Genomic DNA, 26,635 nt, shown 5'->3' on the forward strand with positions numbered 1-26,635 from the left:
ACATGCCTGTCTCATTTATGAGAACCCTGTTCCATATATCAACCAACACTTGTGAATATTAGCCTCTGCAAGGAATATTTTCCTTCAGATGATGATTCAATGAAGGCAAGACTGCATGGAAACTCAGCAAACTGGGTAGCAAAACTGCCTAGAGCATATGTCTCATCTCAATGAACAGTTCCATGTGACCTCTTCTGACTGGTCGTGGCTAGTTGCCACTGCAAGACAAAGGTCTTATTCTGGGCTGTGCTTTTCCATTGTCACTTTTGTGCTGGCTTTGCTGGCCGGCTGAGGCAGGGTGAGCCAGGCTGGAAGCCTGCCGGCTGGCGGAGAAATAAACCAGGAATAAAAGGTTTTGTGCAGTGTCTGACCAAGGCCAGGAGAGAGCCAGCAGAGGCTCAGGGGAAAGGGGAGCAATTCACAGAGAAGAGCCACAGTAGCACTGACTTAGGCCAGTCTAAACTCTCATTCAAGTGCATGCTCCTGGGTGGTACCACTTCTTCCTCCTGTCTCTGCTCTACCCTGGGCACTCTTGCCCTTTTTGATGCTCCTTTGACCCCTTGTCAGTTGATTCAACTCACTACCCTCACACAAAAACCCCTCTTAATCTGCTTGTTGAATTGATCCAATGTGCAACTGTATGAACCCCATAATTCTGTGTGGGAAGAAGAGGGGAGTGAAGGAAGAAGTTGGGGGAGGAGATGGCACTGTCCTTTTCTGGTGGTCAAACAATTATTACCACCCACTGAGGGTGCAATTTGATGTTACACTCAACCAACTGTGCAGGCAAGCTGCTGCTGAAGAAAATGTCCTAAACTCACTGATCTGATGCAAAGTGCTAGGACAAGGGGTAATGGGTTCAAACTGGAACACAAGAGGTTCCACTTAAATTTGAGAAGAAACTTCTTCACAGTGAGGGTGACAGAGCACTGGAACAGGCTGCCCAGGGGGGTTGTGGAGTCTCCTGCTCTGGAGACATTCAAAACCCGCCTGGACATGTTCCTGTGTAACCTCATCTAGGTGTTCCTGCTCTGGCAGGGGGATTGGACTAGATGATCTTTCGAGGTCCTTTCCAATCCCTGACATTCTGTGATTATGTGAAAGTGAGTTCTTTTTTTGGTTAATGGCCACAAAGTTGTGTGATTGTTAAATACAGTTCAGGAGAAGCTGCTGGAATGTCTATGTGGAAGTGGCTGGGAAGAACAGAATTGCTGCTTTTGTAGCAATCTCCATGTAGATCATGCTATCAGGATGTGAAACTGTCCTCTTTGCATGCTTTCAGAAGGGTTGAAAACAAAACTTAGCTTGTCCAAAACAATTTATTTCTGAGTTGGGTCAACACACTGATCTGACTTAACAGCTGCAGAACAGCTCATCCTAACATAGGGAGAGAATGAGAAGATTCAGTGAGGGACAAGAGATGGGAGAATCTCCGATTTTGATAGCAGTGTGTTCTTAGATCAGCTGATGCTGAACATGGAGCTGCGCCCCAAGAGAATTCCAAAGGACAGAAGAAATGTTCATCTTTTTGTAGTAAATGGCTCACCAAAATGATCCAACTTAAAAAAGAATTTAAAATGTATCTTTTACTTTTGAAAGCTGAGTGTTTTCACTGGCCTCACAAGCAGGTGAATTTGTGGGTGAGCAGGAGGATGAAGAATTACACTGGTGAGTGCATCAGTGACTAGAAAATTGGGAAATCAGGAACCTACTCAACTGGCTTTACTGCCAGGAAAGTCACCATGTGCAATGTGCCTTGTATTGTCTACAGTAGCTTGTAATGAAGAAGAAAAGGATGTACCTCAGCTGGTATGGTGCTGTAACCCCTGGTACTGAGGGGTGGAGGGAGTTGTACAATACCAAAACTTGTGGTACGGTATGGAGCAGGGTACTTTTTACATGTGTGTTTTTGGAGGGGCTAAATCCATATTGAGTTCTGTCAGTTAACTTTCTGTAACCCTAAAAATTATTATGGCCTGAAATTTACTTGAAGTTGCTGTTTCTCAGCTAGAATAAAGTTACTGCTCTGTGCTGGTTTGAATTTGTCTTCACCTACATAATTTTTTCAGCAGTTTCTGACTTAAAAAATAAGAAGTTGCAATGGTTTGTGCCTTCTTGAATAATAATTTGTTGCTAGTTAATGAAAGAGTCTTTGTGATGATTTTATCATTATGATTATTCAGACCTGGCTGCTGGTGCCAGAATAGTGATTAACAGTGCCATAAACTGACTCTTGAGGGTCTAGTTGCAGTAGAATATACTACACGTTGCTTTGCAACTTCAGCAGGTAAGCACCTCGACACTTTTAGGTTTTCGCTTAAAAGCATCAGATGATCCTGAGTATTGAAAACAAACCAAGTGTTTCTATTATTATCTGTAAAAAAGGAAGTGAGGCTAAGTTTCCTTTGCACAACTTCTATAAAAAAAGTGAATATCACTTGAGAAAAATAACTGCTTTTCACAAGAAAATAATCACCATTATGGGCTCTTTTCTTTTAAGAAGCACAAGCAAACATAACTGTTCCTCACATGTATTAATGAATGAATAACTTTATTGTATAATTTGGAAATAATAATGCAGAGAGACCAAACAATATTGCTGTATAAAATACCTGAGATAAAACTATAAACTTAATCAGAAAACAACAAAATCTCTTACAGAAGAGAGCAATGTGAAATGACAAATTGAATGTAAAACTCAGATACAGATTCTTACTTTCTAATACTAAAGATTAGGAGAACACCTGTGAGCAGGCGGATTGATTGCGGCCATCTGAGGTGTTCCTTCAAATCTGTTCACAACAGTGCTTGAGACCATGTTAAAGGACAATGTGATTGAACCTTAATTCCTGTAGTCTGTGTGGTTTTAACAGGGAGTAGTTTCTTTATAGTGATGACATTTTTGCCTCAGTTACTCGCATGTGAGTTGAGCAACTAGAACACTGACCACAAGCTGACTTCTGATGACCAGAAATAAGCTGTTGAAGTAATGGAAATTAAGGGGTTCATGGTGAATACCTCTATCCAGCCTTTTCAGTCTTGTGCTTTGCTTGTGTATTGGGCCAGTAAATTTATTAACTTTCTGGGATGCTACAACCAGTCAGCTTTCCCACAGTGCTGCACACAAGACAGTGGCTGTGGACCTTTTGTTATGTCTGCCTCGACTGTGGGCTTTGATAGCAGCGGGAGTCCTGACCTGCACCAGACAGATCCATCTGGTACTTACCAGTCTTGGAAGGTAAGTGTCAACTTAATACATGCATATTATCTGTCAGTATCTAAGTACTTATGTGTAAGTACTACATATATGGACTGTATGAGGAATCTATGCACTGAAAGTTTTTGCATAGTTACTGAATGTCTCTGACATTGGATGTTGAATTCTGAACCAAACATGAACAGGATCAGAAGGAAGGTTCAAGCTAAGTCACTGGAGCATACTTGGTTTTGGAAATAAAGTTATAATGAACTATAGCAAAAATACATAAATAGATGTAAAAGCTTTACAAAGGCTTGATACTTCTTCTGATAAATGGTAGCCTGTTCATACAGGAAAAAAAATATCTAAAATATATCTTGTGTTTCTCTGTGATTCTTTTGTTCACTGATGACTTTCTGTAGAAATTTTTCTGTACAGGTACTGAGAACTTGCATATCAGCTCTATTTGAAAGAACACAAACAGCAACTGGGCCGTTATTGGAGTTCTTGTGCCAGAGAATTTTGAGTCATAACTTGCTCTCCATCACAGGATTTTGTGATTGACTCAAGCAGGACTGGAACAAGTACAGTGAACCCTTCTGTGTATGTATGAGCTCTCCCTGTCAGCACTGCAGCCGTGCTGCTGGAAGCAGTGGCGAGAGAGTAATCTGGATGATTATATTTAGGCTTCCTTTCTAATTGTGGAGAAACTGTTGAATATGTTGGTTGGTCATGGAAGCGATGGCCAAGAGTATTATTACTGTATTGTTATTATTATTGTTGTTGTTGTTGTTGTTGTTATTATTATTATTTGAAGACATGTAGGGGCAGGGTTGAGGATGTCCTCTGGCCGAAGGAACGGTCACACCTGACTGTAGCCGGTGTTGCCTGTACTTTGTACTCAGTCAATCAGATATTTACCACTTCAAGCTACTGGTGTGATTTCATTGCTGAGTTTGTGTCTAGCACTTGCTGAAAAAGCCCTTACAGTGCATGAGCTCACATGAGAGAGCTCACTCTTCATTAGTGAATGAAACTGCCAAAGACCACTTTTTGTCCCCAAAACCACATTCATACCAGACTCTCCTTGCCTCCAGCTGTCCTGGCTGCCTATTGCTGATGTATTCTGGAGACTATTGTAGCGACAGAGATAATCAAGCTCTGGTGCCTGGAGCCATGTGCTGACAACTTTTCTGTTCTGCCGCAGGAGTGGCTGTGGCAACTGAAAGCTGCTGAAGTGGGCTGGTCTCCCCATTGCAGACAGGAGCAGTGTCCACTCTCACTGCTCAGAAGGCTTTGGATTAATTCCCTCTGAAAATAAGTATCTCTTAAACTTAGGAGGCAGAGGGAAGTTAGTACGCCAGCATGCTGTAATAGCTTTTGTGCTTTGTTTATGTGTAAATAGGAGCAATTTTTCTGTGGAATGGATTAAAACTCTCCCAGATGTGCAAGTGCATGTGCCTTGATGAAGGTTAAATCAAAGATAACATTTGCTTTGAGGCAAAGATCTGAAGGGCATGAGGTCCCTTTTAAGTCTTACACTAGTTTTATGTATGTTCTGCATATTTTATAAGTCTCTCCCTGTCTTTTGCCACCAATTAAATAAATCCAAAGAGAAAGCTGAATAGTGAGAATAACTTCTCACCGATTAAATAAATCCAAAGAGAAAGTTGAATAGTGAGCATCACTTCTATATTGACTGTCTTTGTTTTCAACTGGACAGCTTTATTATATTGGTATTTCTCATTCCTGTGTTGGTACTGTAAATAGTGGTTTTATCAATTTGATACTTTTGCCTTTTTTCTTACACCTCTTAATGCTATTGATGGCTTTAACATAGCTGCTAGAACTGGCAAGTAAGTAAACACTTTGCATTGTCTCCATTTAAGAAACTTTGTGGGGAAAGTTGCCTTGTAGATAGTTTAATATGTCAGATAATAGCCATTCTTGCTGTTAGCATTATCTACCAACTCCCTTTTTGCAGAGAAAAGTCCCATCAGAGTTCCAGACCCGAGCGGACGGAGGAAGAAATGCAGCCGACTCAATATGAGTGCTAAAGCATACTTCAACTTTATTGCCCGAGATAGCGTGCATTTATACCAAATACCATAATTATGCATACTTGTCTCTATCTAATAGGCTAAGCACATTTACTTACTCCACCTACTTGGGTTTAGCTAGCTATGCGCATCCCACATTCTTCTGACTCTTATCTCTTCAAAAATATCCTGACCCTGCCTTAGTTAGTACTTTTCCGTTCCCCCCTTTCCCACAGCCTAATAGACAAGCTAACTAAGGCCTACTTATGTCAACTAAAATGGGCTCTGCTCGTACAGTTGCTTGGTGGACTCATGTCTGTGCTCCTTGAGCCAATCCCCGACACCTTTTGCTCTGAGATTTGGGTTCTTAACTCGGACAAAAGGGTAGGAAATGTCCTAATTACTTCTTTCCCTCTTCCTTAATTATTGCATGTTTTTTTTTTTGTTTGTTATTTTTCCCAACGCGAGCATAGAGTAGCAGTGTTACATGCCAATGCAGGTGGTCGTGGTTTTGCTTTGTAGTCTTCTGTTGTTCTGTACCATGATGTGCCCATCACGCCACCTTCTTGGTTCCCTGTCCTGCTGGGACCTGCCAGTAGTTGCTTCTTATTCCCTAGCTTTTGCCTCAAGGGATTGCAGTTAATTGGATTGCAGTTCATACTCTCTGCTTGATTCCCAAGAGCCAGAAACCAGGGAAGTCCTAGCCACCATCTGCTTTTCCCCTGTCCTGTGGATTTCTTTCATTCTAATGAACTCAGACCAAAACACAGACCGCTGTGCTCATGAGCTATCACAATACCTCAAAGGCATTTTTGAGCTAGCTGGCAAACAGTCCTGGGACATGCAGATGGTTGTTGGACAGATGAAGCAAGGAGCCTGTGAAAAGCTGAGGATTTATAGAATCTGGCAACTATTTATTAATGACATTATTGTAAACATGAAATACTGTAAACAGTGCAAGACACCATTCTTGCCATTCTCATTCTAGTCTGAGAAAATGCTGATGGAAACTTGCCTGCAGGACTGGCAGAGGTGTGTTGGCAGTTGGGTCACTAGGGATACAGTTGACAAAGTGGGGTGGAGATGGTCATAATCAGCCCCTCAGTAAGCCCAGATGAAATTTCTGCCCACCTTCCACTTCCCTTTTAAATTAATAAATGCTAGCGATTTTGTTGTTATTATTCCATTAGAATATTTTTATTCTTATTACATTTCAGAGAGGGGAAGATAATCCTTGAATCACTAGAAATACTTATTCGCTAGGTATTGCAAGAAAATACAATAGCTGCAGCACTAGAAGCCAGTCTTGCATACCAGACCACATGGACATTCCTCAGTTCACTAGGAATTTCTGATAGCAATTTAAATGCCAATGAAACTGTAAAAAGTTTTTAATTCCATTTGAAAGAAACCACGTGTATCCCTTTTTTTTCCTGATGTAAGAGCTACCAAACTTTGGCACTTCTTCCAAACAGAACCTCTTGGTTTTTAACTGAAAAAAAACACCACAAACAACACAACATTTGTAAAACCCTGAATATAGATCTACATTGGTTAAAGATGTATTCTATATCCTGGCTTACTCAGGATGTTTCTCCCATGGACAGAATTTAGTTTGAGTTTCTTCAACTATTGCTCGCAGGACTGTGTTAGATGGTTTTGAAATTTGTCCTTCCTCTAGCTCTACATGACAAGGGGTTTTAACAAATAGAGTTGCTAGAATAGCTTTCATAAAGAAAAGACATGTATGGCACGAAAAAGTTGAGAACTGCTATTCTCATATATTTATGTTCCCAGATACCCTAAGATGAAGTATTGAAACATGAGCAGAGTCTAAGCAGAAGCTGCAAGGGGAAATCATTGACCTGGCAGACTGGCAAGTTGTGCACTGCATGTTGCATAGTGATGGTGGGGGACTCCCAGTATGAAATGTATACAAGCCCTTATAAGACTGATTACAGCAGGTAAGTTAATGTATGTTGTGGTGAGATTTATAACTTCTTTTCTGACCTCAACAGGCCAGTGCAATTGGTGGCAATGCTAAAACTGGGTAAGAGTTTTTGGAAAAGAATTACCCAGAAGCAGCTACAGGAGCTCAAAGGGACACCACTGAATCAGCAGTCAGCTTTACTAAGAAATAATCCAGTATAAAGCATGTCATAAATGCTTCAAGAAAAGCTTGGGCTTCTTTCCTTCATGAAAACGTGAAATGCTTGTGTCCTGGTTTTGTTAAAAACAAGTTTCTCTTTCAGTGAATTTTTCCTGTCAGCTAAAGCCTTCGTATTAACTGCATTTTCCTGGAGAACCAGACACATGTTTTGGTAAACCTAGCAATGGAATGCAAACTTATTGATAAGCACGGATGGACATCTCACGAGAGGGGCGATGAGAAACAAGTGACCAAGAAACTGACCAACTGTGTATAACATTCCATTCACGTGAATACTTCATATAAAAGTGGGAGATCACGAGGATCTCGTCCCCTTTTGCCTTTTTGCCCTTTTCCCTTTTTGCCTTTTCCCTTCTGCTTATGGCCGACATTAGGAGAGGACCTTGCTAGTCGTCCCTGCAAACTGAGGCCTAGTGAGAGACTGAATCCAGCTCCGATTGGCTGCAGAGTCTAATCCAGGACTTTGGTTGCCGGCTCTGCAGTTGCTGAGACTTTCAAGATTGGTTTTGTATATTTTGTATTATTTTCTCTATTCTTATTAGTAGCATTAGTAAAACATCTTTAATTTTTTCCAACTCTCCTCACTCTGTCCTTCTTTTCCTCCCAATTGCCTCTCCTTAGTGAAAAGAGGGGTGAGGGAGAGGGAAGTGTGTGGGGGGGAGAGGGGGTTAACAATACATCTGCCAGGGTTTTATTGTCACCCCGCAATCTTAACCCTCGACAGCTTGGTAAATCTACTTGTTCTAGTGATTTCATTGGATGCTATGCTGTGAAATCTGGCAGAAAAAACATTGAACTTGCTATAATAAGGAGGAACCAGCCGCCACAGCTATGTCTTAATGAGTTTATAGGAAACAAGCGTATAGCTGGTATACAAAATCTTCTCACAAAAATTATTCTGGGTGACACATGTGCATTCAACTTGATGCATGAAATCTCCCCTAACATCTGGTGGTGCAATGTTAGGTGACTTTTGTAGTGTCACTGTAGATTGATAGTGCTGGAAGCTATAGTGATTACTGCTAATTTATAGCAGTGTAAGACACTGCTGGGAACATTTCATGCAGGAAGCAGCGTAGGAAGGTGTATGGCAACACGCTACTTGTGTGGGCTGTGTAAGACATTATCATTGTCTTTGAAAATGATGAAAATGATAGCAATGTTTTATCCTGTAGTGATTCTTATCACAGTATTTCTGACATGCTGTGGTCCCCTTTGTAGCTTAATAGCTTCTGTTTCTACCACAAGTGGGGAATACAGGCTTTAGAGTGTATACAAAAAATTTACATTAAAAATATTACCAGAACACAGTATTTTTGGTTTTTGGAACAGTTACTTTAATGCTTACTACATACTACAAAGTATTGCCAGCAGGTCAAAGGAGGGGATCCTTCCTCTCTGCTCAGCACTGGTGAGAACACGCCTGGAGTACCGTGTCCAGTTCTGGGCTGCCCAGTAGGAGAGAGGCATGGACATACTGGAAAGAGTCCAACAAAGGGTCCCAATGATAAGCATCTCTCCTATGAGGAAAGGCTGAGAGAGCTGGGACTGCTCAGGCTGGAGAAGAAAAGGCTCATGGGGACCTTGTCAACATACATGAATACCTGAAAGGAGGGTAGAAAGAGGTCAGACCCAGGCTCTTGTCAGGTGTGCCCAGTGACAGGACCAGAGGCAATGGGTGCAAACTGAAACGCAGGAGGTTCCCTCTGAACATCAGGAAATACATCTTTTTTTTCCACTGAGATGATAACTGAGCACTGGCACAGGTTTCCCAGAGAGGATGTGGAGTCTCCCTCCTTAGAGGTGTTTATAAGCCGTCTGGACATGGTCCTGGGCAACTGGTTCTAGGTGGCCCTGCTTGGGCAGGATGGGATTGGACCGGAGAACCTCCAGAGATCCCTTCCAACCTCAACCATTTGGTGATTCTGAGATGGTAGAAAAATAAAGACATCATCTTCAAAACTGCGTTCATTTTCCCAGCTCATCATGGTTGTTTTGTTTTGTTTTTCTTTTTGTGTGTGTTGTTTGGTTGTGGGGTTTGTTTGTTTGTTTTTTCCTCCAGTAACTCTCAGGTGTGGATGGAGAGGTGACTGTCTCTAGGCCTTCAGCTTGAGTAACAAGTTTTAACAATGAATGTGTGCTTTGAAATTCAGTGTACATTTGATCTCTCCCAATACAACAGTACAGTAAGTGACTGTGACTTGGATGTTTAGAAAAACAGCACAGAGAAAATACGGGAGGGAGCAACATGTAAACAAACTTTTCCAAATATGTAAAGTTAAGAAATTAATTTGCTTTGCATTAATGCTTTTGACGTTAATCAGACTAATTTTTTAGTTTTAACATTTGCTCAAAGTTTAAAATATCTCTCTGCCCCTTCAAATATAAGAACAGGATGGGGAGGGGAGAGAGGGGAAGAAAAAAAGAGTCTTGATCTTTTTATTTTTCAGCAAAAGTAAAAGTAAAACGATAAATCCAGGTGTTCTTTGCAGGCACCTTTTCTTTTTTGTAAACCAGTATGTTTGAGACATCCATGGAACTAAAAGAAGGATGCAAGATTGCAGTTCCAGGTTCAGAAATCGTATATTTCCATGCTTTTATGCTTTGTGTGTGCTTAAGGGAGAATCAGATCATGAATTTCCAGCAGACAGCCAGCAGTTCAGCTAAAATACATGCACCTGCTTAATCCACAATGATATGCAAGCACAAGGAGGCAGAAATTAAATGCACCAGTCCAGCAATAGTTTCCTACAATGTGATTACTTCTGAGGACAGAGAAAAACAGGGACACAACCTTGTAATTTGAAGAATTCGTGGTTTGCCCTGATGAAACTGATTTGCAATGTCTGTTTTCCAGTCAGTGGTGTTTGTTGGTGTTTGGTTAGTCAGTTTAGTTTGCCTTTTTTTCTCCCCAGAGGAAAAATAACTGAACTCTAGGCTTATTTTCTCAACAAAGTTGGAATAACCACCAAAGTGTTAATTCTTGAGTGTTCTGTTCTCTTTTAGAAATAAAATTTTCTAATATCTGGCATAATTACCTATGTGTTTATAAAATGCTGATAAACGCAATAAAATACAGTACACATTTTTAAATTTTGGAATGTACTTAGTGGAGTATAGTTCTGACTGACACCTGAGCTTGTTTAATACTAAGGCATAGCATAAAAGAACAGGAAGACATCCTATAGCAGAATTCCAGTCTCTGTTTAAGGTGGTAAATGAACACCAATATGCTCATTCATCCTGTGCTCTACAAAGAGGTATATATTCACATATTCATTTTTTCTTGTACGTGTGTTTGCCATAAAAAAGTTGTTAACATGTTATTGAGGAGCTGATGATTGCTCTAGTTAGCATTGGTACGAGATATGTAAAATCTGTCAGAACCCCTATTTTCTTTCCTTTTCTACTGTAACTTTTTGCAAATGGGATACTTACTGCTCAGTGGTATCATGAGTCCAGTAAGTTCTGATTTTTCTCCTGTTTCATTCACTAAATGTTGCAACACTGTACTTTATTAATGGAAAATAGATTAGCAATGTCACTTTACCTCATGCCACATTATTATTATTATAGGCCACTGCAGCTTCAGTGATACAACTGCTTTCTTTTTGTGAATTTTACCAGATAGCAAGTGGTATCCAGTATGACTTCTTAATACAGTTATGTAGTTCTTAAAATGTTAAGTCTTAGATATTTTTTTTACTCTTTGTGTTCCATTGAGAATATATTTGTGCCTGATGGCTAAGCCTTTAATACTGTGAACCTCTTTTGCAGAGACATTTTAACTGCACCTATTTCCCATTACTGTGTATTTTCAGCTAACCATTTATATTGCTTGTGGCCATTCCTCACTTCTCTCTCTCTCTTTCCCTTCTCTTCATTTAGTCCTTTGATCTTTCTTCCTCACTTAAAGCCTAGCCTGTGAGGTGAATGTGCTTCCCTGACCTTCCCACCTCATCAGATCACTTCTGTGGCTTCATGTAATGGGTGCAAGTTAATCCTGGAAAGATTCCCAACTGAACACGAGAAGGAACTTTTTCCGCAATGAGAACAATCAGCCATTGGAAGTGGTGGATTCCCCAGTGTTGGACACTCTTAAGCTTCAGCTGGACAAGGTGCTGGGCCATCTTGTCTAGACTGTGCTTTTGCCAAGAAAGGTTGGACCAGATGATCCTTGTGGTCCCTTCCAACCTGGTATTCTGTGATTCTATGATAATGTAGCTTTCGGTTCCCCAAACCAGCAGGAACTGAAGGTACACATCCAGATGGGCTTTCCTCTGCTGGAATTTACTGCACCTCACCATGTGGCTAAGCTCCATGTTCAGTTAGCTCTCTTTGTTATTAGTAGCTCAATATACTCAGCCAAGCTTTACAGCTTAGAACAATATAAAAGTATATACCTAATTCTTTTGTTGTACCTTTCTGTTGTACTTTTAAATGTTTTATAAGGTTTTAAAGCTGCAGTGTATTGTACCTAATGGAACAAAGAGTTTGACTTATATAAATAAGTATGATGTTTAGTTTGGCATTTGTGACCTGAATGTCCAAAAGGAAGGGAACCAGGAGACCTGCGTGGTTAAACAGGGAGCTGCTGGGTAAGCTCAAGTGGAAGAGGAGAGTTTACAGAGCATGGAAGGAGGGGCTGGCCACTTGGAGAGAATATAAGGCTGTTGTCAGAGGGTGTAAGGAGGCAACTAGGAAAGCTAAGGCCTCCTTAGAATTAAACCTGGCAACAGGGGTCAAGGAAAACAGAAAGAGCTTTTTCAAATATGTGGCAGATAAAACTAACACCAGAGGCAATGTAGGCCCACTGATGAATGAGGTGGGTGCCCTGGTGACAGAAGATACAGAGAAGGCAGAGTTATGGAATGTCTTCTTTGTCTCTGTCTACTCTGCCGGAGGCTGTCCTGAGGAGCCCTGTACCCCTCAGACCCCAGGGGAAGTCAGGACAATGGAGGAGTTTGCCTCGGTTGATGAGGACTGGGTTAGGGAGCAGTTAGGCAATCTGGACGTCCATAAATCCATGGGTCCTGATGTGATGCAGCCGCGGGTGCTGAGGGAGCTGGCTGAGGTAATTGCTGGACCACTCTCCATCATCTTTGCCAAGTCTTGGGAAATGAGAGAGGTGCCTGAGGACTGGAGGAAAGCAAATGTCACTCCAGTCTTCGAAAAGGGCAAGAAGGATGATCTGGGTAACTACAGACCCGTCAGCCTCACCTTCATCCCTGGGAAACTGATGGAATGACTTATCCTTGGTGCCATCTCAAGGCATACCAAGGATAGGAGTGTCATTAGGGGCAGTCAACATGGCTTCACCAAGGAGAAGTCGTGCTTGACCAACCTCATTGACTTTTATGAGGACATAACAAGATGGATGGATGATAGCAGAGCAGTGGTTGTGGTCTACCTTGACTTCAGTAAAGCATTTGACACAATCTCCCACAGCATCCTTGCTGCTAAACTGAGGATGTGCAGTCTGGATGATCGGGTAGTGAGGCGGACTGCGAACTGGCTGAAGGGAAGAAGCCAGAGAGTCGTGGTCAATGGGGCGGAGTCTAGCTGGAGGCCTGTATCTAGTGGAGGGCCTCAGGGGTCAGTACTGGGGCCTATATTACTCAATATATTCATCAGTTATTTGGATGAGGGAATAGAGTGTACTACCAGCAAGTTTGCTGATGACACCAAGCTGGGAGGAGTGGCTGACACGCCAGAAGGCTGTGCTGCCATCCAGCGAGACCTGGACAGGCTGGAGAGTTGGGCAGGGAAAAATTTAATGAAATACAACAAGAGCAAGTGTAGAGTCTTGTATCTGGGCAGGAATAACCCCAGGTTCCAGTATAAGTTGGGGAACGACCTATTAGAGACCACTGTAGGGGAAAGGGACCTGGGGGTCCTGGTGGACAGCAGGATGACCATGAGCCAGCACGGTGTCATTGTGGCCAGGAAGGCCAATGGCATCCTGGGGTGTATTAGAAGGGGGGCGGTTAGTAGGATGAGAGAGGTTCTCCTGCCCCTCTACTCTGCCCTGGTGAGACCACACCTGGAATATTGTGTCCAGTTCTGGACCCCTCAGTTCAAGAAGGACAGGGAACTGCTGGAGAGAGTCCAGCACAGGGCAACAAAGATGATTAAGGGAGTGGAGCATCTCCCTTATGAGGAAAGGCTGAGGGAGCTGGGTCTCTTTATCTTGGAGAAGAAGAGACTGAGGGGTGACCTGATTAATGTTTACAGATATACAAAGGGTGAGTGTCACGAGGACGGAGCCAGGCTTTTCTCGGTGACAACCAATGATAGGACAAGGGGTAATGGGTACAAACTGGAACACAAGAGGTTCCACTTAAATTTGAGAAGCAACTTCTTCTCAGTGAGGGTGACAGAGCACTGGAACAGGCTGCCCAGTGAGGCTGTGGAGTCTCCTATCCTGGAGGCATTCAAGACCTGCCTGGACGCCTTCCTGGGTAACCTCATGTACGTGTTCCTGCTCCAGCAGGGGGATTGGACTAGTTGATCTTTTGAGGTCCCTTCTAATCCCTAACATTCTGTGATTCTGTGATCCCCATAAAAGATCATCAGTCAAGACAGAATAAACAGGGCAGACTGTAATGCTGACTATAACTTTAAAAAAATCTACTCAAATTGCGAACTTAGTGTATAGGTGTGGTTACTGAGGATAATTAATAGCCAATTGTGATTTCACTTGGCCGTTTTCATTAGTAAATAAATTCACATTTGCAACTGTATTCCCATTACTTCCTCTTTTTGTCATATTTTCTATTCTTGTATTTCCAACTAACTCATTCTTACTTTTTAAAAAAATGATTTTTCTATTTTCTATTCCCTGTTGGGTTTTTTTATTGCTTTTATCTACAGTATATAATTTCTTTCAGCATTTTTTCCTAAAGAGCTACTGTTCTTTATTACTATTTAACTTCTCTCATGGTAAGTTTTTATTTTTTCCCAATAAACTTTACTAGTTTAACTAATGAGATTAAATCTTCACATGTATTCCTTCCCATCATGTTCCTGTTACATGTTAAAGTTAATTCCGTAGTGCTGCTAAGTCTCTGTCATTTAAAAAAAGCTTAACGCAAATACAGGTTGTTTCAAAAACATGGACCCAATAGGAGAGGTGTTTGGGATTAATTCAGCTATCATCTTGATGTTGGCCGTGAAGCAGGTAGAGGGAAGATAGGGCATTTATAAAAAGGTCACTCAAACTTGGTAACTCATTAAACTGTTTGCAAATTTTTGTGTAATTGTTGCCATCATGAAAGTGGGTCCATCTTTTTGAAACACTCTGTACTACAAGTTTCTCATTCCAGCTAATTTGCTGGTTGTATTTAATTGATGATTTATCAATCAGAGAGAAAAATAAAACTTTTGTATTCATAGAAAGGATGATTGCAGTTTGAAAACCCTGAAGCATATTAGACAGATTTTATATGGTTGTAGGAAACTAAAACCAACGTGTTGGAGGTGAAACTGACTTTAACATCCAGAGGACTTTATAAAGGTTTGTCTTTCGAAAAGGTAAGGCCTGCTGCCTGGAGAGGAGTTTTGGAGGGTTGGTAGTTGGTTTATATTTTAAATATGCTATTTGAAAGCCTCAAGAAAGCTTAGAACAGCAGAGACTGATTCAGTGTGGTCAGTGTGTCAGCTGCTGGGAAGGGGTTACACAGACCAAACTATGAGCAGTACGTAACATAACAGCTCCCGGGAAAGAGATCTGGACTGTTGTTTGCAGTTTGCTTTTGTGCTTTCCTGAGCCTGGGAGGTAAGGAAGACACTTCTACATGAATGTCAGATGAGTCCATTCATGCTTTATTTGAAGTAGTAAAGCAGGTCAGTTTGCCAAGGCTGGGCATTCATGGTATGAACAGCTCCATGTATCTTCAGCTGACTTTGACAAGCAGTTATCCTGTTTATCAGTATTTCCTGGATAAGGTCTTGGGAAAAAGAAAAAAAAAGTTGTAAACAAGAATGCTGACTTAATTCAGACTTCTTTTTGGGTGGTAGCAGTCATTCAAGAAAACAAAGATTTAAAACAAACCAAAACAACAAAACTCTGGGTACTGACAAAAGTAACTTTTCTCACATGTGCTGTAACCTGTTCTGTTATGAAAATAGCTTTAAAATTACAGATTCTTTATTCCTTGTTATTCTGACTGACTTTTTGCATATCTCTTAACATGGGTAATGAAGACTACATACTGGTAATATTCAGTCTTCTATTATAACACATTTTTCCAGTCTGGAAAAAGGACTCTTTCTTTTATCTCCTGGGCAGTTTCACAGAATGATGGGTGCATCTGCTTTGTTTGGAGACGACACTTACAGCACTTTAACTTAGCCCAGTTTTTTTTAAGATGCGCATATTTCTAAATCTTCTGGGCTTTGTTCAGTGTTGGGGGGGGATGTTTGCTTGGTTTTGCCTCTTTATTATCATTGTGCTATACCTTTTTCTGGATTGTCTTTCATATCACGTCCTTTGCTCCTTTTTCAGCCTCCGTATGTTTTTCTCTTGCTATGCTGTATTTTCTACTTTGTCTTTTCACAGTCTGTTGTGCTTCACAGCTTTAGTGCATAGACGTCTGTTGGCTTCAGCTGTTTCTTTTTGTCTCTTCCACATACACTTTCATTCCAGAGCACTTGTAGGGGGGGCTCGGAGATTCCTTCAGAAGTTGAATGGCCCCAATAAGAGAAAAACTTGTCCTTAAGGAATGAGCCAACTCCATTCTTCCTGAAGTCCAAGAAGAGCGGACAGCGTACCTTCCCTTGCATCCTCCTCCTTCTGCCATCAATTGCTATTGGTCTTCACTGGAACTGAAGTTTCCCTGTCTGCTGGTCTATGAGCATCCTTTGGTATGTAGGACTTAACTCACTGCGTCCTGGATGTTACTTTGTGTATAACACAGCTTCATAGGCACAAGAAGCGATGCAATTTGCTCAGACTTGGCAGAGCTCTTAGGTGTACAGAGGCTGCCTCCCTCCTGCATTATCCCATTGCTTCCTCTTCCACCATTTTCCTAGCTGGCTCTCACATTTGGAAACTCTAATCCTTGCTCCTGCTGCCTCTTTGGGATTTTGGGCTGTTTGTTCTGGAATGGTCAGCATGGTGAGAGCTGGGGCAAGGTGAAAAGTGCCATGATGAAGGAGAGGGGATGCTGTGTGAGAGAGCAAATACTGTGTTTGGATCCTGAACAGCCCTCTTTTTGTGTTCCTAAATATAGACCTCTGTGGCACTGTGTTTCTTACCTGGTAAGTTGCAAAGGCAGGTGCAATAGCTGCGCTTTCTGCAATCTGTTAAAGCTACCAGTGTAACAACATTGGTAAAAGCATGGTAGAATGAACCTGGCACGCAGGTAAGAGATTAAGGCACTTATCCAGCTTGTCCATTCGACTTATCTTCATGCGTGTTGTTACCTGTACTAGTAGAGTTTGGGAGGGCAGTTACCTGTGTTGTGACTGCGCTGGAAATTAAGCTGTGGCCATATGCACTCTCACCTCAAGGGATTTCTGTTCTGTAGCTGTTTTGGTTGGTGTTGACAGTATTTTAAAGCAGTAATACTCTGAAATCAAGCAAGATTGTGAATGGGAATTGTCGAAGAGAGGAGTGTTTCCTTTGCTTCCACAGTGACAAACCTGTAAGCAGCAGTACATGGAACTATATTTCAGGGCATGGAAAGACAAGTTGTATAACTTCTTGCATTCTGTTCACGTTTTACATGATTTTCAGTGTATCTTCAAGTATTATAATTTCTTCATTTCTACCTGAAAAAAACATTTTTGCAAAGTATGTTTAATACAAGAGTCATTATTTTTTGCTCTCCTAACATTTGGTTGGATTTTGTGCTTCTTGTACCACTACAATGAACTGTATACGAGGCCTTGGTAATCACGCTGTGCTCAAGTTGGACAGATGAGCAATGCCCCTTAAGTTTTTTGGGTAAAGAGAAGCACGTGCATGAGCATGCTTCAAAACCTACTGAAATTTAGCCCAAACTTAGCTATGATACACAAAAACCTCCAAACAGAATTACTGAAGGTCACGCTGACATCCCTATCAAATGAGCAAGTACCTTCAGTTATACTCCAAAAACTGTTGTATGTATCCTGTAATCATCACGCTTGCTTTGCAAGGACAGTGAACTGCACTGTCCCTCCTCAGCCTTTCCTCAAATCGAGCCCTGGGCATGAAGGTCAAACGGGACAACTTTATCCCCTTCATCCCTACAGGTATGTGCTGTGCTTGGCTCTTCAGCCTGTCAGCAAGTTCAGCTGCGGCCCCGAGCTGACCGTGGCGTGGAAAGCTTCTTGCTGGAGCCCCTTTGTGTTTAAAGGAAACCCCAAGGCCACCTGCAGCCCTCAGACACAGCCGGAGGGCTGGCGCAGGCGGGCGGGATGAGCAGCGCCCGGCCCGCCGGCTCTGGGCTCTGCTGTGCCCGCAGCACCCGGGGCTGGGAGAGGAGGCGGCGGCCGGCGCTGCGCTGTGGCGGGACCCGGGTCCCGCAGCGAGGCGAGGCGAGCGTCGCCTTCCCAGCGGAGCCCCGCAGCCTCGTCCCGGGCCGACCTGGGTGGACCCCCCTCCTCCCAAGCGTGGGGGTGCCGCCAACTTTCTCCGCGGGAACGGGGGAAACGAGCCTGCCGCCTGCGTGACGTCCGCATGGCTCTATAGACACAGCGGCCACGGACGCGCCGTGGCCCGGCGGACTCTGAGGGGCGGTGGGGCCAGGCCCGGCTGGGCCGGGCGCCGCCGCAGTAGGGTGCGCCGGCGGCGTGGGCCCGCCCTCCGCCCTCCCTCGCTCGCCCTCCCTCCCTCGCTCGCTCCCGCCCGCCGCCGGCTGGGGAGGGTGGGCCGGCCGGGCCCACGTGCGCGGGAGCCGGCGGAGCGGGGCCACCATGTGTTTCCGCGAGCGAGCCGGCGGCCGGCGCAGCGCCTGAGCGTCTCCCGCCCGCGATGCTGCGGGGCGGCGCGGGGCTCTACGCCACGCTGCCACCCCCTGTCCCCTCGCCGCATCCTCCTCCATGAGCGCCTCGGCGGCGGCCCCCGTCAGCCTGATGCCCAGCGGGCACCCGGAGCAGGCGGCGGCGGCCGCCGCGCCGCCCGTGAAGCTCCTCTGCGCCCCCGCTGCGGGCCCGGTGCCCGAGCCGGGCAGCCCCACCGCCAAGGTGCCCGGCGGCCCCGCGCCCTCCGCCGCCCCGCAACCGCCGCCGCCGCGCTTGGCGGCCGCTCCCGTGGTGGCGAGTGTGGCCGCCCCGGGGGGCCCGCGGCCCGTGGCGCCCAAGCGGCCGCCCACGGCCACCCTGCAGTTACCGGCCAACTTCCAGCTGCCCCCAGGTGAGTGGGCGGTCGCCCTGCCCGGGCTGCGGGCTGGCTCCCGTGTCGCGGCTCACCTGGCGGGTCGCGCTCCCCGCTGCCTGGGAGCGGGTGGGGAGGACGGGCTGGCAGCCGCTCGTCCCCGGGAGCCCGTCGCCTTGCCCTTGCTGCGGGGGACGAGCCGTAGCGAAGGACGGGCAGGGCGGCGGGGGGAGCGGCAGCTGCCGCCGCAGGAGGGGGCGGTTCGCGGCTGTGCCCGAAGTTTGGGGCGAGTTGCTTTTCTGCCCCAAACTTCTGGGAATTGGGGTGTTTGTCTGTCTTGCAGGGCGTTGGAAACGTACATGGGTTAAGTCACTTAGCAATGGGGATGCTTATAGCATCTGAGGTGCGTACGGCATATCTGGAGGATGAATCTGGAAGTCTCTGGATTAAGGCAACTTTATACTTACTTTGCTGGATAGCACGAGGAGCAGGAGGACTAACCAGAAACTCAGTGGCCAAGTTACCTTGATTTGTGACTTGAAAAAGACTAATTGAGGCTTTCAAGGAACTTGGATGAACGGGTGACACCGCGAAGTGTGAGCGTGGGTTGGCGACCGCAAAGTAACTCCCACGTACAGTGCAAGTCACAGTGCTCTTACTCCCCCTCCAAGCAAGCTGCTCTGGAGGAGTTGTTTTCACTGTTACAACCAGGCCAATGTGAATCGTTATTAAAAGAAAATATTACCCTGCATAAGGAGCGTAATGTTAAAATTTCGTGACGTGTTGTCCTTTGAAATGCCTTTTTTCTGTAACCCATATGTGGGAAAGGAAGAGTTGAGAGAGATGCCACACTTAAAGATGTACTTCCTATAGTGGCAAAGAAGATATTGATGTAGGAATTGCATAGTGCTGATAAAGATGGCTTAATACTTTGCGTAGCAGCACAGGGTTAGCCAGAGCTCCTACCTGCACTTCCTTACAAGAGGAAGCAGATGCTGTTGGTTCCAAACTTCCCTCTCGTCCCTGTTTGGCTGTATTTAAATGCTTTTTAAAAAAAACGTGACTTTGATTCCGCTGGTCTTGGTCTTGCTATATTGAGATCCCAAGATTTGTAATCATGTTATTGCTATTGTTGCTATAATGATTTCCTGCCAGGACAGTTCCTTTGTTAGAGCATCTGTTGCAATTACTTTCAGGTAGGATGTTGCCTAAAGGATGACTGGTTTTACATTAATTCCTGTGCTGCTGGTACATATTTGCATTTTTTCCTTTTTTCTTGCTTTTCTCCCCTAACCTTCCATGTCTTTGTCAAAGACCTGCACCTCTCAAGCAAATACATGATCCTAATGTAATTTTAAAAATACGTTGCCTTTAATTAGTAAGTTTCACTGTGGATTCCCAGCACTCACATGATGCTATGCCTGGGTAATCAGCACTCAAGGATGAGTCTAAATCCTTGCCAACCTTTCTCTGAAATGAACCACGATGTAAGTTTTTCTTTTTGTAGTAGGGTCCCCCAGATCTTCAGGTTTTCTCTCTAATATTTTTGTTTTCTGGAATTAAACATCTTTTCGTGAAGGTCAATGCTCATGTGAGTTGCCTGTAGTTTGGGAACTACAGGTTAGTAGAACTTTTGTTTTTCCTAGTAGCTTGGCTTGATTACATCAAGGTATCCTGCTGAATGTCATTTAACTTGTGTCATGGCAGTTACCCTTCAGTTGCATCAGCTTATTTCCCTTGCTGCTGGGACAAGAAACAAAGTGAGAAGGCTTTCTATTGGAAGTTCAGAGGTGCCAGTACTGTGTACAGCATTGTAAATTGAAAGTAACTGTAGAGAGTAATGTTCCAGAAAGAGGACAGAAGTTGTTGGATTTCAAATAGATCGCTGTTTCAGAGAAACGTCTCTATATAATTATCCTAAGGACAATTTAAAAATGCATTCTGGCTTGAGTAAGTATTAGTATTCTACCTCTGTCTTCTATGTAGATTTGATTGTTAATGATTGATAAAATCATTCGGAAACTTAAATGCAAGATGAATGCCATTAAAGCTACAAGTGTTAGAAAAGACAGTGGAATAAACCACCAAATTCTTAGGGTTGAAACATCTGTATTTCAAACAAATTGTAAACTCTAATCAATCAGGACAAAATACAGAAGAGAGGATGCACTTGGCTTTAAAATCATGGCATTCAACCTGTTAAGAAAAATGCATACAGAAAGCATTTCCCCCTTGAGTTTCAAAGGGAGGTATTTGAACTGGTTGTTCTGGGGAGGGTTGGACAGCACTGCCTGTACTGGTCATCCTGAAATACTCTTGAACTGCATGTGGCCTGGAGCAGGCATTGCTCCTTTTCTTCTACGGGGCTGCAGTCTGGGAAGAAAGGGCACCAGGGGAGCTGCATTTGACCTTGTGGCTTGTGGGGGCAGCGGAGGTTCCTGGAAGTCAGGGATTTAGGATGCTCTTTTTCTTCCATCTCTACCCAGAATAAAGGCTGGCAGTGGGAAAGGCATTGGCTGATGACCAGGTATGACTTCACTTCTCTGAGCATAGATTGTCCTTCTGCCAAGTGCTGCTTTACCTGGTTGCCCAGGGAAGATCACTGAGCTTTGCAAGTTCTCCAAGTCTTGCAGGACCCAGACTTGCACATGAGTAACAAGGGTTTTTCAACACCTTCCTATGCTCTCCTCTACAAAATGCTGATTTTCAACTGAGTAGCCAGCTGGTACTCAGTGCCTTCCTCCTGTCTACAAATTTCTCTGCTGTCCACAACTACTTGAAACGAGGTTGTAGCATGGAGGGTGTTGGTCTCTTCTCCCAAGTAGCAAGTGATACAAGAGGAAGTGGCCTGAAGTTGTGCCGGGGAGGTTTAAACTGGATATTAGGAAAAAATTCTTCACGGAAACGGTTGTCAAGCATTGGAACAGGCTGCCCAGGGAAGTGGTGGAGTCACTGTCCCTGGAGGTGTTTAAAAGGCATTTAGATGAGGTTCTTAGGGACATGGTTTAGTGCTAGTGTTAGTTTATGGTTGGACTCGATGTTGCTGAGGGTCTCTTCCAACTGAAATGATTCTGTTCTTCCTTCACCCGTAGAGTATCTCCTGTACTAGCAGTCAGGAGGTGTGAGCCCACCCCTGGATTACAGCCAGCTGCCACTGGAGGTTTTAACATGCAGTAAGACTTCATCTGGGGACTGTCCTTTGTACATCTTCAGCTGAACAGATTCTGCCTTGAAGGTTGGGTTGTGGCATTTTGACCTTACGTATCATCAGCTGTTAGGCTGTTGGACTATGTCTTGCTTTTTGGAGGGAATTGTATGATCTACTAAAGGGACCTTCCCTCAATTGCTCTTTTATTGTCAGGAACACATTAGCAGCATTTCAGAAGGGTTTGCATGTAGCAAATGAGTCTGTGGGACTCAGCAGAGAGCAGATGAGCATGGTGAGTGCCGTACTGCCAGCAGATCCCTTGGTCCTGGGCTCTGGTGATTGTGTGGTCTGTGCTGATGCTCCTAAAACTACAAATGTCTCATGTCACGGTCCATCTGCTTAACAAGAAATTGTGTCCTTGGTTAACCTGAGCTTAATGTTGGCGGTAAAAATGGCTGGGCTGTTCTATTAACAAAATGGTTAAATGGTTGGAAAGGGGAAGGAGTGACAAGGTTTCCATGGGCCGTGATGAATGTCTATAGATCACCTTAGTGTATTTGGGCCCTGCACCGCTTTGGAGAACCGGAGAGTAGAAAAAGAGCAAAAAAATAATGAGAAGAATGTTGTTTCTTTATTTCCTTTCTTCTTTACTTTTCTTTAACTTAGTTTTTTGTCATTTCTGTGTCTGTTTTTATGTCTTTGATTCTATCCCTGGCCCTGGAATGCTCATTACAGGTAGGCATTGAAAGGGCAATTAGCAGATGTATCTGCTTCTCTTGTGGAGGGATGAAAAATATACAGAATTCTCCTGGATGCTAAGGATTCTCAGTTGTTACCTTAGAATCGGCTTGTAGCAAGAAGCCTTTCAAAAAGCTCACCTGGTGGCACTGTTGCTGGTTACAGGGCTATGACAGCAGCTGCTGATGCTTTTTGCTGTAGCGTCAGCTGCCTCTGCTGTGCGTATTTCTAATTTACCCTTTCTGTTATTGCTAACACCAATGGGCCTGAACAAGTATGGTGTCAGCAAAGAGAAGCTGCCCCCAGTCTGCCTCAGTTTGCACTAGCGAGCTGATGCAAGGCATGGCCACTACGTAGAGTTTCCTTTGCACCGGACTTGGAGGGGAATGGCAGCAGGTACAAGTTCTTGGTTTCTGTTTGCAGCTCAGTTGTCTTTGCCTGCATGTTTTTGGCTTGTCCCTGGCAGGTTCTCTGCTGCCTAGAGTTTATTTATCTAGGCTGATAGTGGGTAACCGTGCAGAAAGCACAAGCAGTGTTCATGGCAGGAGGCCAGGGCTGCCTCCCAAGAGGCAGGCAGTCGGCGTGCGGACACCCATGGGTGGGATGGAGAGAGAGTGGGAGAGAGAGAGAGCTGATGTGGGTATCCCAAAACTGCTGTGGGGTGGTACAGAGCCTGATCTCGTCAGTTTTCTCTTAATTGCGTATAGAAACTAAGGTAACGTGAAGAGTTAAGGGCTGGTAGACATCTGGATGCTGCTGCCTTCTCCTTTTGAAGTTGGCTTGATACCTCTCAAGCACAGTACTCTGAATCTCCCTCGTCATGTTCTAGTTTTTATTTCTTGATTGTAAAACCACACAAGGAATTAAATATTTTCATAACTGCGTCTAGTCTTTCACTTTGGAATAGGAGGAAGTATTGATTTCAAAATACTTCTTAGTTCATATTTTGTTTTGGTAGGAGGAGGCTATTCAAAGATTTCTTGTTTCGACAACACAAAAAAATCTAGAAACTCCTTCAAACTCTGCAATTTCTGGATGTTAATAATCTCATGAAGTTTGAGCATAATACTTGTGCATTGGATGACTAGTAGAGGCTAAATATTACATATTGCATGTCCTGTGTTTAGCAGGTTTATCAGGCTGGATTGTTTGCAAACTTCTCTCTTCACAATAGATGACACCAGTCAGCTTTGTCTGAGGAGGGGTCAGCAAAGCTTTGGCAGACTTGAGAAGCTAAATTGAGCATTAAAAATAGTGTCTTCTGCTGCAACCAGTAGAAATTTCAGTTGCTCTGCAAGACTTGATTTTCCTTTCAGGGCTGAATGTGTCTAGCAAAACAATGCCTTCATATCATTAAATGCACAGCCCTCTGGGAATTAGGATTTAAATCTTGGCAGAAGATATAAAGCTAACGTCTGAATTTATGGCTTTCACCAAAAAAAAAAAAAGGCAACAAAAAAACACAACCAAATGCATCCTGAATACTGAAGCACTGAAATATGATGCTCAGTAAAATTAATGTTAAATGCTGTTCAGATTTTACTATCAATTGGAGTGCGTTGCAAAGAATTACAGCTACCAATTGGTGAATAGTAAACTTTTTTTAATCCTTAGAAGAGAGAAAATGTGAGCCTGACTTCTGTTGCTTTTGCAGTATTTAAAGGACCCTTCAGCTTGTAGCAGTAAAAATAGCATCATCTACACACAAGTGACAGCTGGAAGAAATACTAATTATGTTTCATTATTCTTTTCCCAAAGATGCTGATAAAGTAGGTAAGCTCATGAGTTGTTACTTTTAATAGTAGGCAATACTAGTTTTTTTTAAGTTGTCTTAGAGAACCAAGTATTTGTCATGCCATGTGGTAGAAATCTATTCTGTGCTTAGTGGTTAGGATTGTATGTTACAGTTGTATATGGGAGTTTTGCTGTAAGTTCCAAAGCTTTTGATAACTATCAAAGATGAATAATCAGTACTGCCCTAATGACTTGGACAAAAATTCAAAGCCAGATGCTTTTTTGTCGTGAAGCTACTTCTCTGAAAACTATGATAATTTCAGAAGAAAAATGTGTACAATTTGCAAAGTGGAAAAGATCACAATAGATGTTTCTAAGTGTCTTGCTACTCAAACTGTCAGGATTAAGGTCTGTTCTGCCATCTAGGTCACCTTTAGAACAAAGTCCACTAATGGATCTTTCCCTGTAGTATCGTGAAGAAATAGTCTCTGATCACAACTGAAGCAAGTTAAAAATGGCAGCAGATGGAAGATCCTTGTTGCTAATGAGCAAATCTAGGGTCTGGTAAGGCTGGAGAACTTGTGAAGCTCAATGATCTTACTGGGGTGATTTGTTGAACAGTCAAATGTTAAGATGGTACATGTTTTTCATAGCTTGTGTTTGCAGACCTCTTCTAGTGCATGCTGCCAGTTGGTTGGAGGCAAAGGAGATGGCTTGCTTAGTACTGGCTGCTCTTAGGAGTTGTCTGGGCAATCAGGGTTTCTTGTGTGGTGTACAGGCAAGATAAACAGGTGGGGGTGAAGCAGCATGCTCTGGTTGGTGCAACACCTGAAGATTTTTCACTTGCCGTTTATCAAGTGGCATTTGCCATCTAGTTTAAGTGTAGCCATCAAAGCTGGATCCAGCTGACTCCTTGGTGGTGTATTACCAGGCAGTCTGCTCAAGGCAGCTGATGGTATTTGTTGAAGGGGGTAAGCATATTCAGAACAACTTTATGTATGGCTTGCATACTAACCATTTGACAAATATCACACGGTTTTGGTGGCAGTTTCCACAGCATCCACATAGACAGAAGTTAGTACTTCCATGAAGGTTTTCCTGTCTTCTACAAGAGTTTTTGTTTGCTCCATCCCACTTAGCGCAAGGTGGCAATCAATGTTAAAATTCAGTGTTAAGCCTTTGCTTGCCCTTCAGAATTAAATGAACATCCATCCAACAGAGGGGTGAATATGTACTTTTAGAGGAAAATGAGTGGAATTCAACCTTCTGCTGGTCCCCATGTGAACACCAAGAAAACAAGTGTCCCATTGCAAAATTAAGCTGGATTAATTGAGTTGATTCTCCTCTTACTTAAAGGAGTTAGAGATTTAAAGGAGGCTGATCTTGTCCTTTATTAGAACTCTACCAAGACATTTGTTATGTTCTTAGCAACTCTTGGTTTAAAATTAAGATTTGTAGTTCAACACTCTCTAAGTTTCACAGTTCTCTGTAAGAGCTTAATAGCTCACAGTGTTGTAGAAATGGAAAAGGCAGTGTATTGGCATACCTTCTGGTCACAGAATCACAGAATGGTTGGGGTTGGAAGGTGCCTCTGGAGATCATCTAGTCCAACCCACCTGCTAAAGCAGATTCACCCAGAGCAGATTTCACAGGAATGTGTCCAGGCAGGTTTTGAATGTCTCCAGAGAAGGAGACTCCACAGCCTCTCTGGGCAGCCTGTTCCAGTGCTCTGCCACCCTCAAAGTGAAGAAGTTTCTGCTCACATTCAAATGGAACCTCTTGTGCTTCAGTGTGTGCCCGCTCCCCCTCTTCCTGTTGTTGGACACGCTGAAAAGAGTCTGACCCCATCCTCTTGACACCCACCCTTGAGGTATTTATAAATATTGATGAGATCCTTTCTCAACCTTCTCTAGGCTTGACCCATCGCTCTCAGGCTCTCTTCATAAGAAAGGTGCTCTCTTTATAAAGCTGCATGCTGTGTATATATGGCTGCAGTGTGCCAAGCATCTAAGTTGCTTTTTAGAGAATTTGGCTCCAGTGAATACTAGGAGTACACAGCAAACTAGAAGAGGGTGAGGTGCAAGATTTAGTGTCCTTTTCAGTGCAGTAGGAATTGTCTTGGAAGTAAGGAACTGTCACATTGGCTCCTTTGCCACCAGCTGAATCCTTTGCAAATACTTAAACTCATTTAGTAACTTGTGTCTTGGAGAACTCTTAAGTCAGATCATCTTATCTGTATACAGTCCGGGAACTGTCTGATTACTCAGATAGGAAAGCAACCAAGCCCTAAGTAGTGAAGGTGCAA

The 26,635-nt window shown here is 43.6% G+C and overlaps 1 protein-coding gene and 1 long non-coding RNA gene across 5 annotated transcripts in view; one reads left to right on the plus strand and one right to left on the minus strand.

Moving 5' to 3' along the window:
- Positions 1-15,211: 15,211 nt before the first annotated feature.
- On the minus strand, positions 15,212-19,029 carry LOC110365732 (uncharacterized). Its single transcript, XR_010470525.1, has 2 exons — positions 18,806-19,029; positions 15,212-17,182 (listed from the first exon to the last, which is right to left on the minus strand). It is a non-coding gene; the product is annotated as an uncharacterized LOC110365732 (long non-coding RNA).
- Positions 18,222-26,635, plus strand: part of TAF4B (TATA-box binding protein associated factor 4b) — a 79,355-nt gene continuing 70,941 nt past the window's right edge. For all 4 annotated transcript variants that reach the window (XR_010470523.1, XM_065053375.1, XM_065053376.1 and 1 more), the window contains exon 1: positions 18,222-18,749. Coding sequence is in view for 3 of the 4 variants with exons in the window: in XM_065053375.1 (XP_064909447.1) it covers positions 18,437-18,749 (313 nt within the window). In the remaining variant the exon portion in view is untranslated. The remainder of the gene's footprint in view (positions 18,750-26,635) is intronic.

The sequence above is a fragment of the Columba livia genome, chromosome 2 (assembly GCF_036013475.1).
Source record: "Columba livia isolate bColLiv1 breed racing homer chromosome 2, bColLiv1.pat.W.v2, whole genome shotgun sequence".
Taxonomy (NCBI): domain Eukaryota; kingdom Metazoa; phylum Chordata; class Aves; order Columbiformes; family Columbidae; genus Columba; species Columba livia.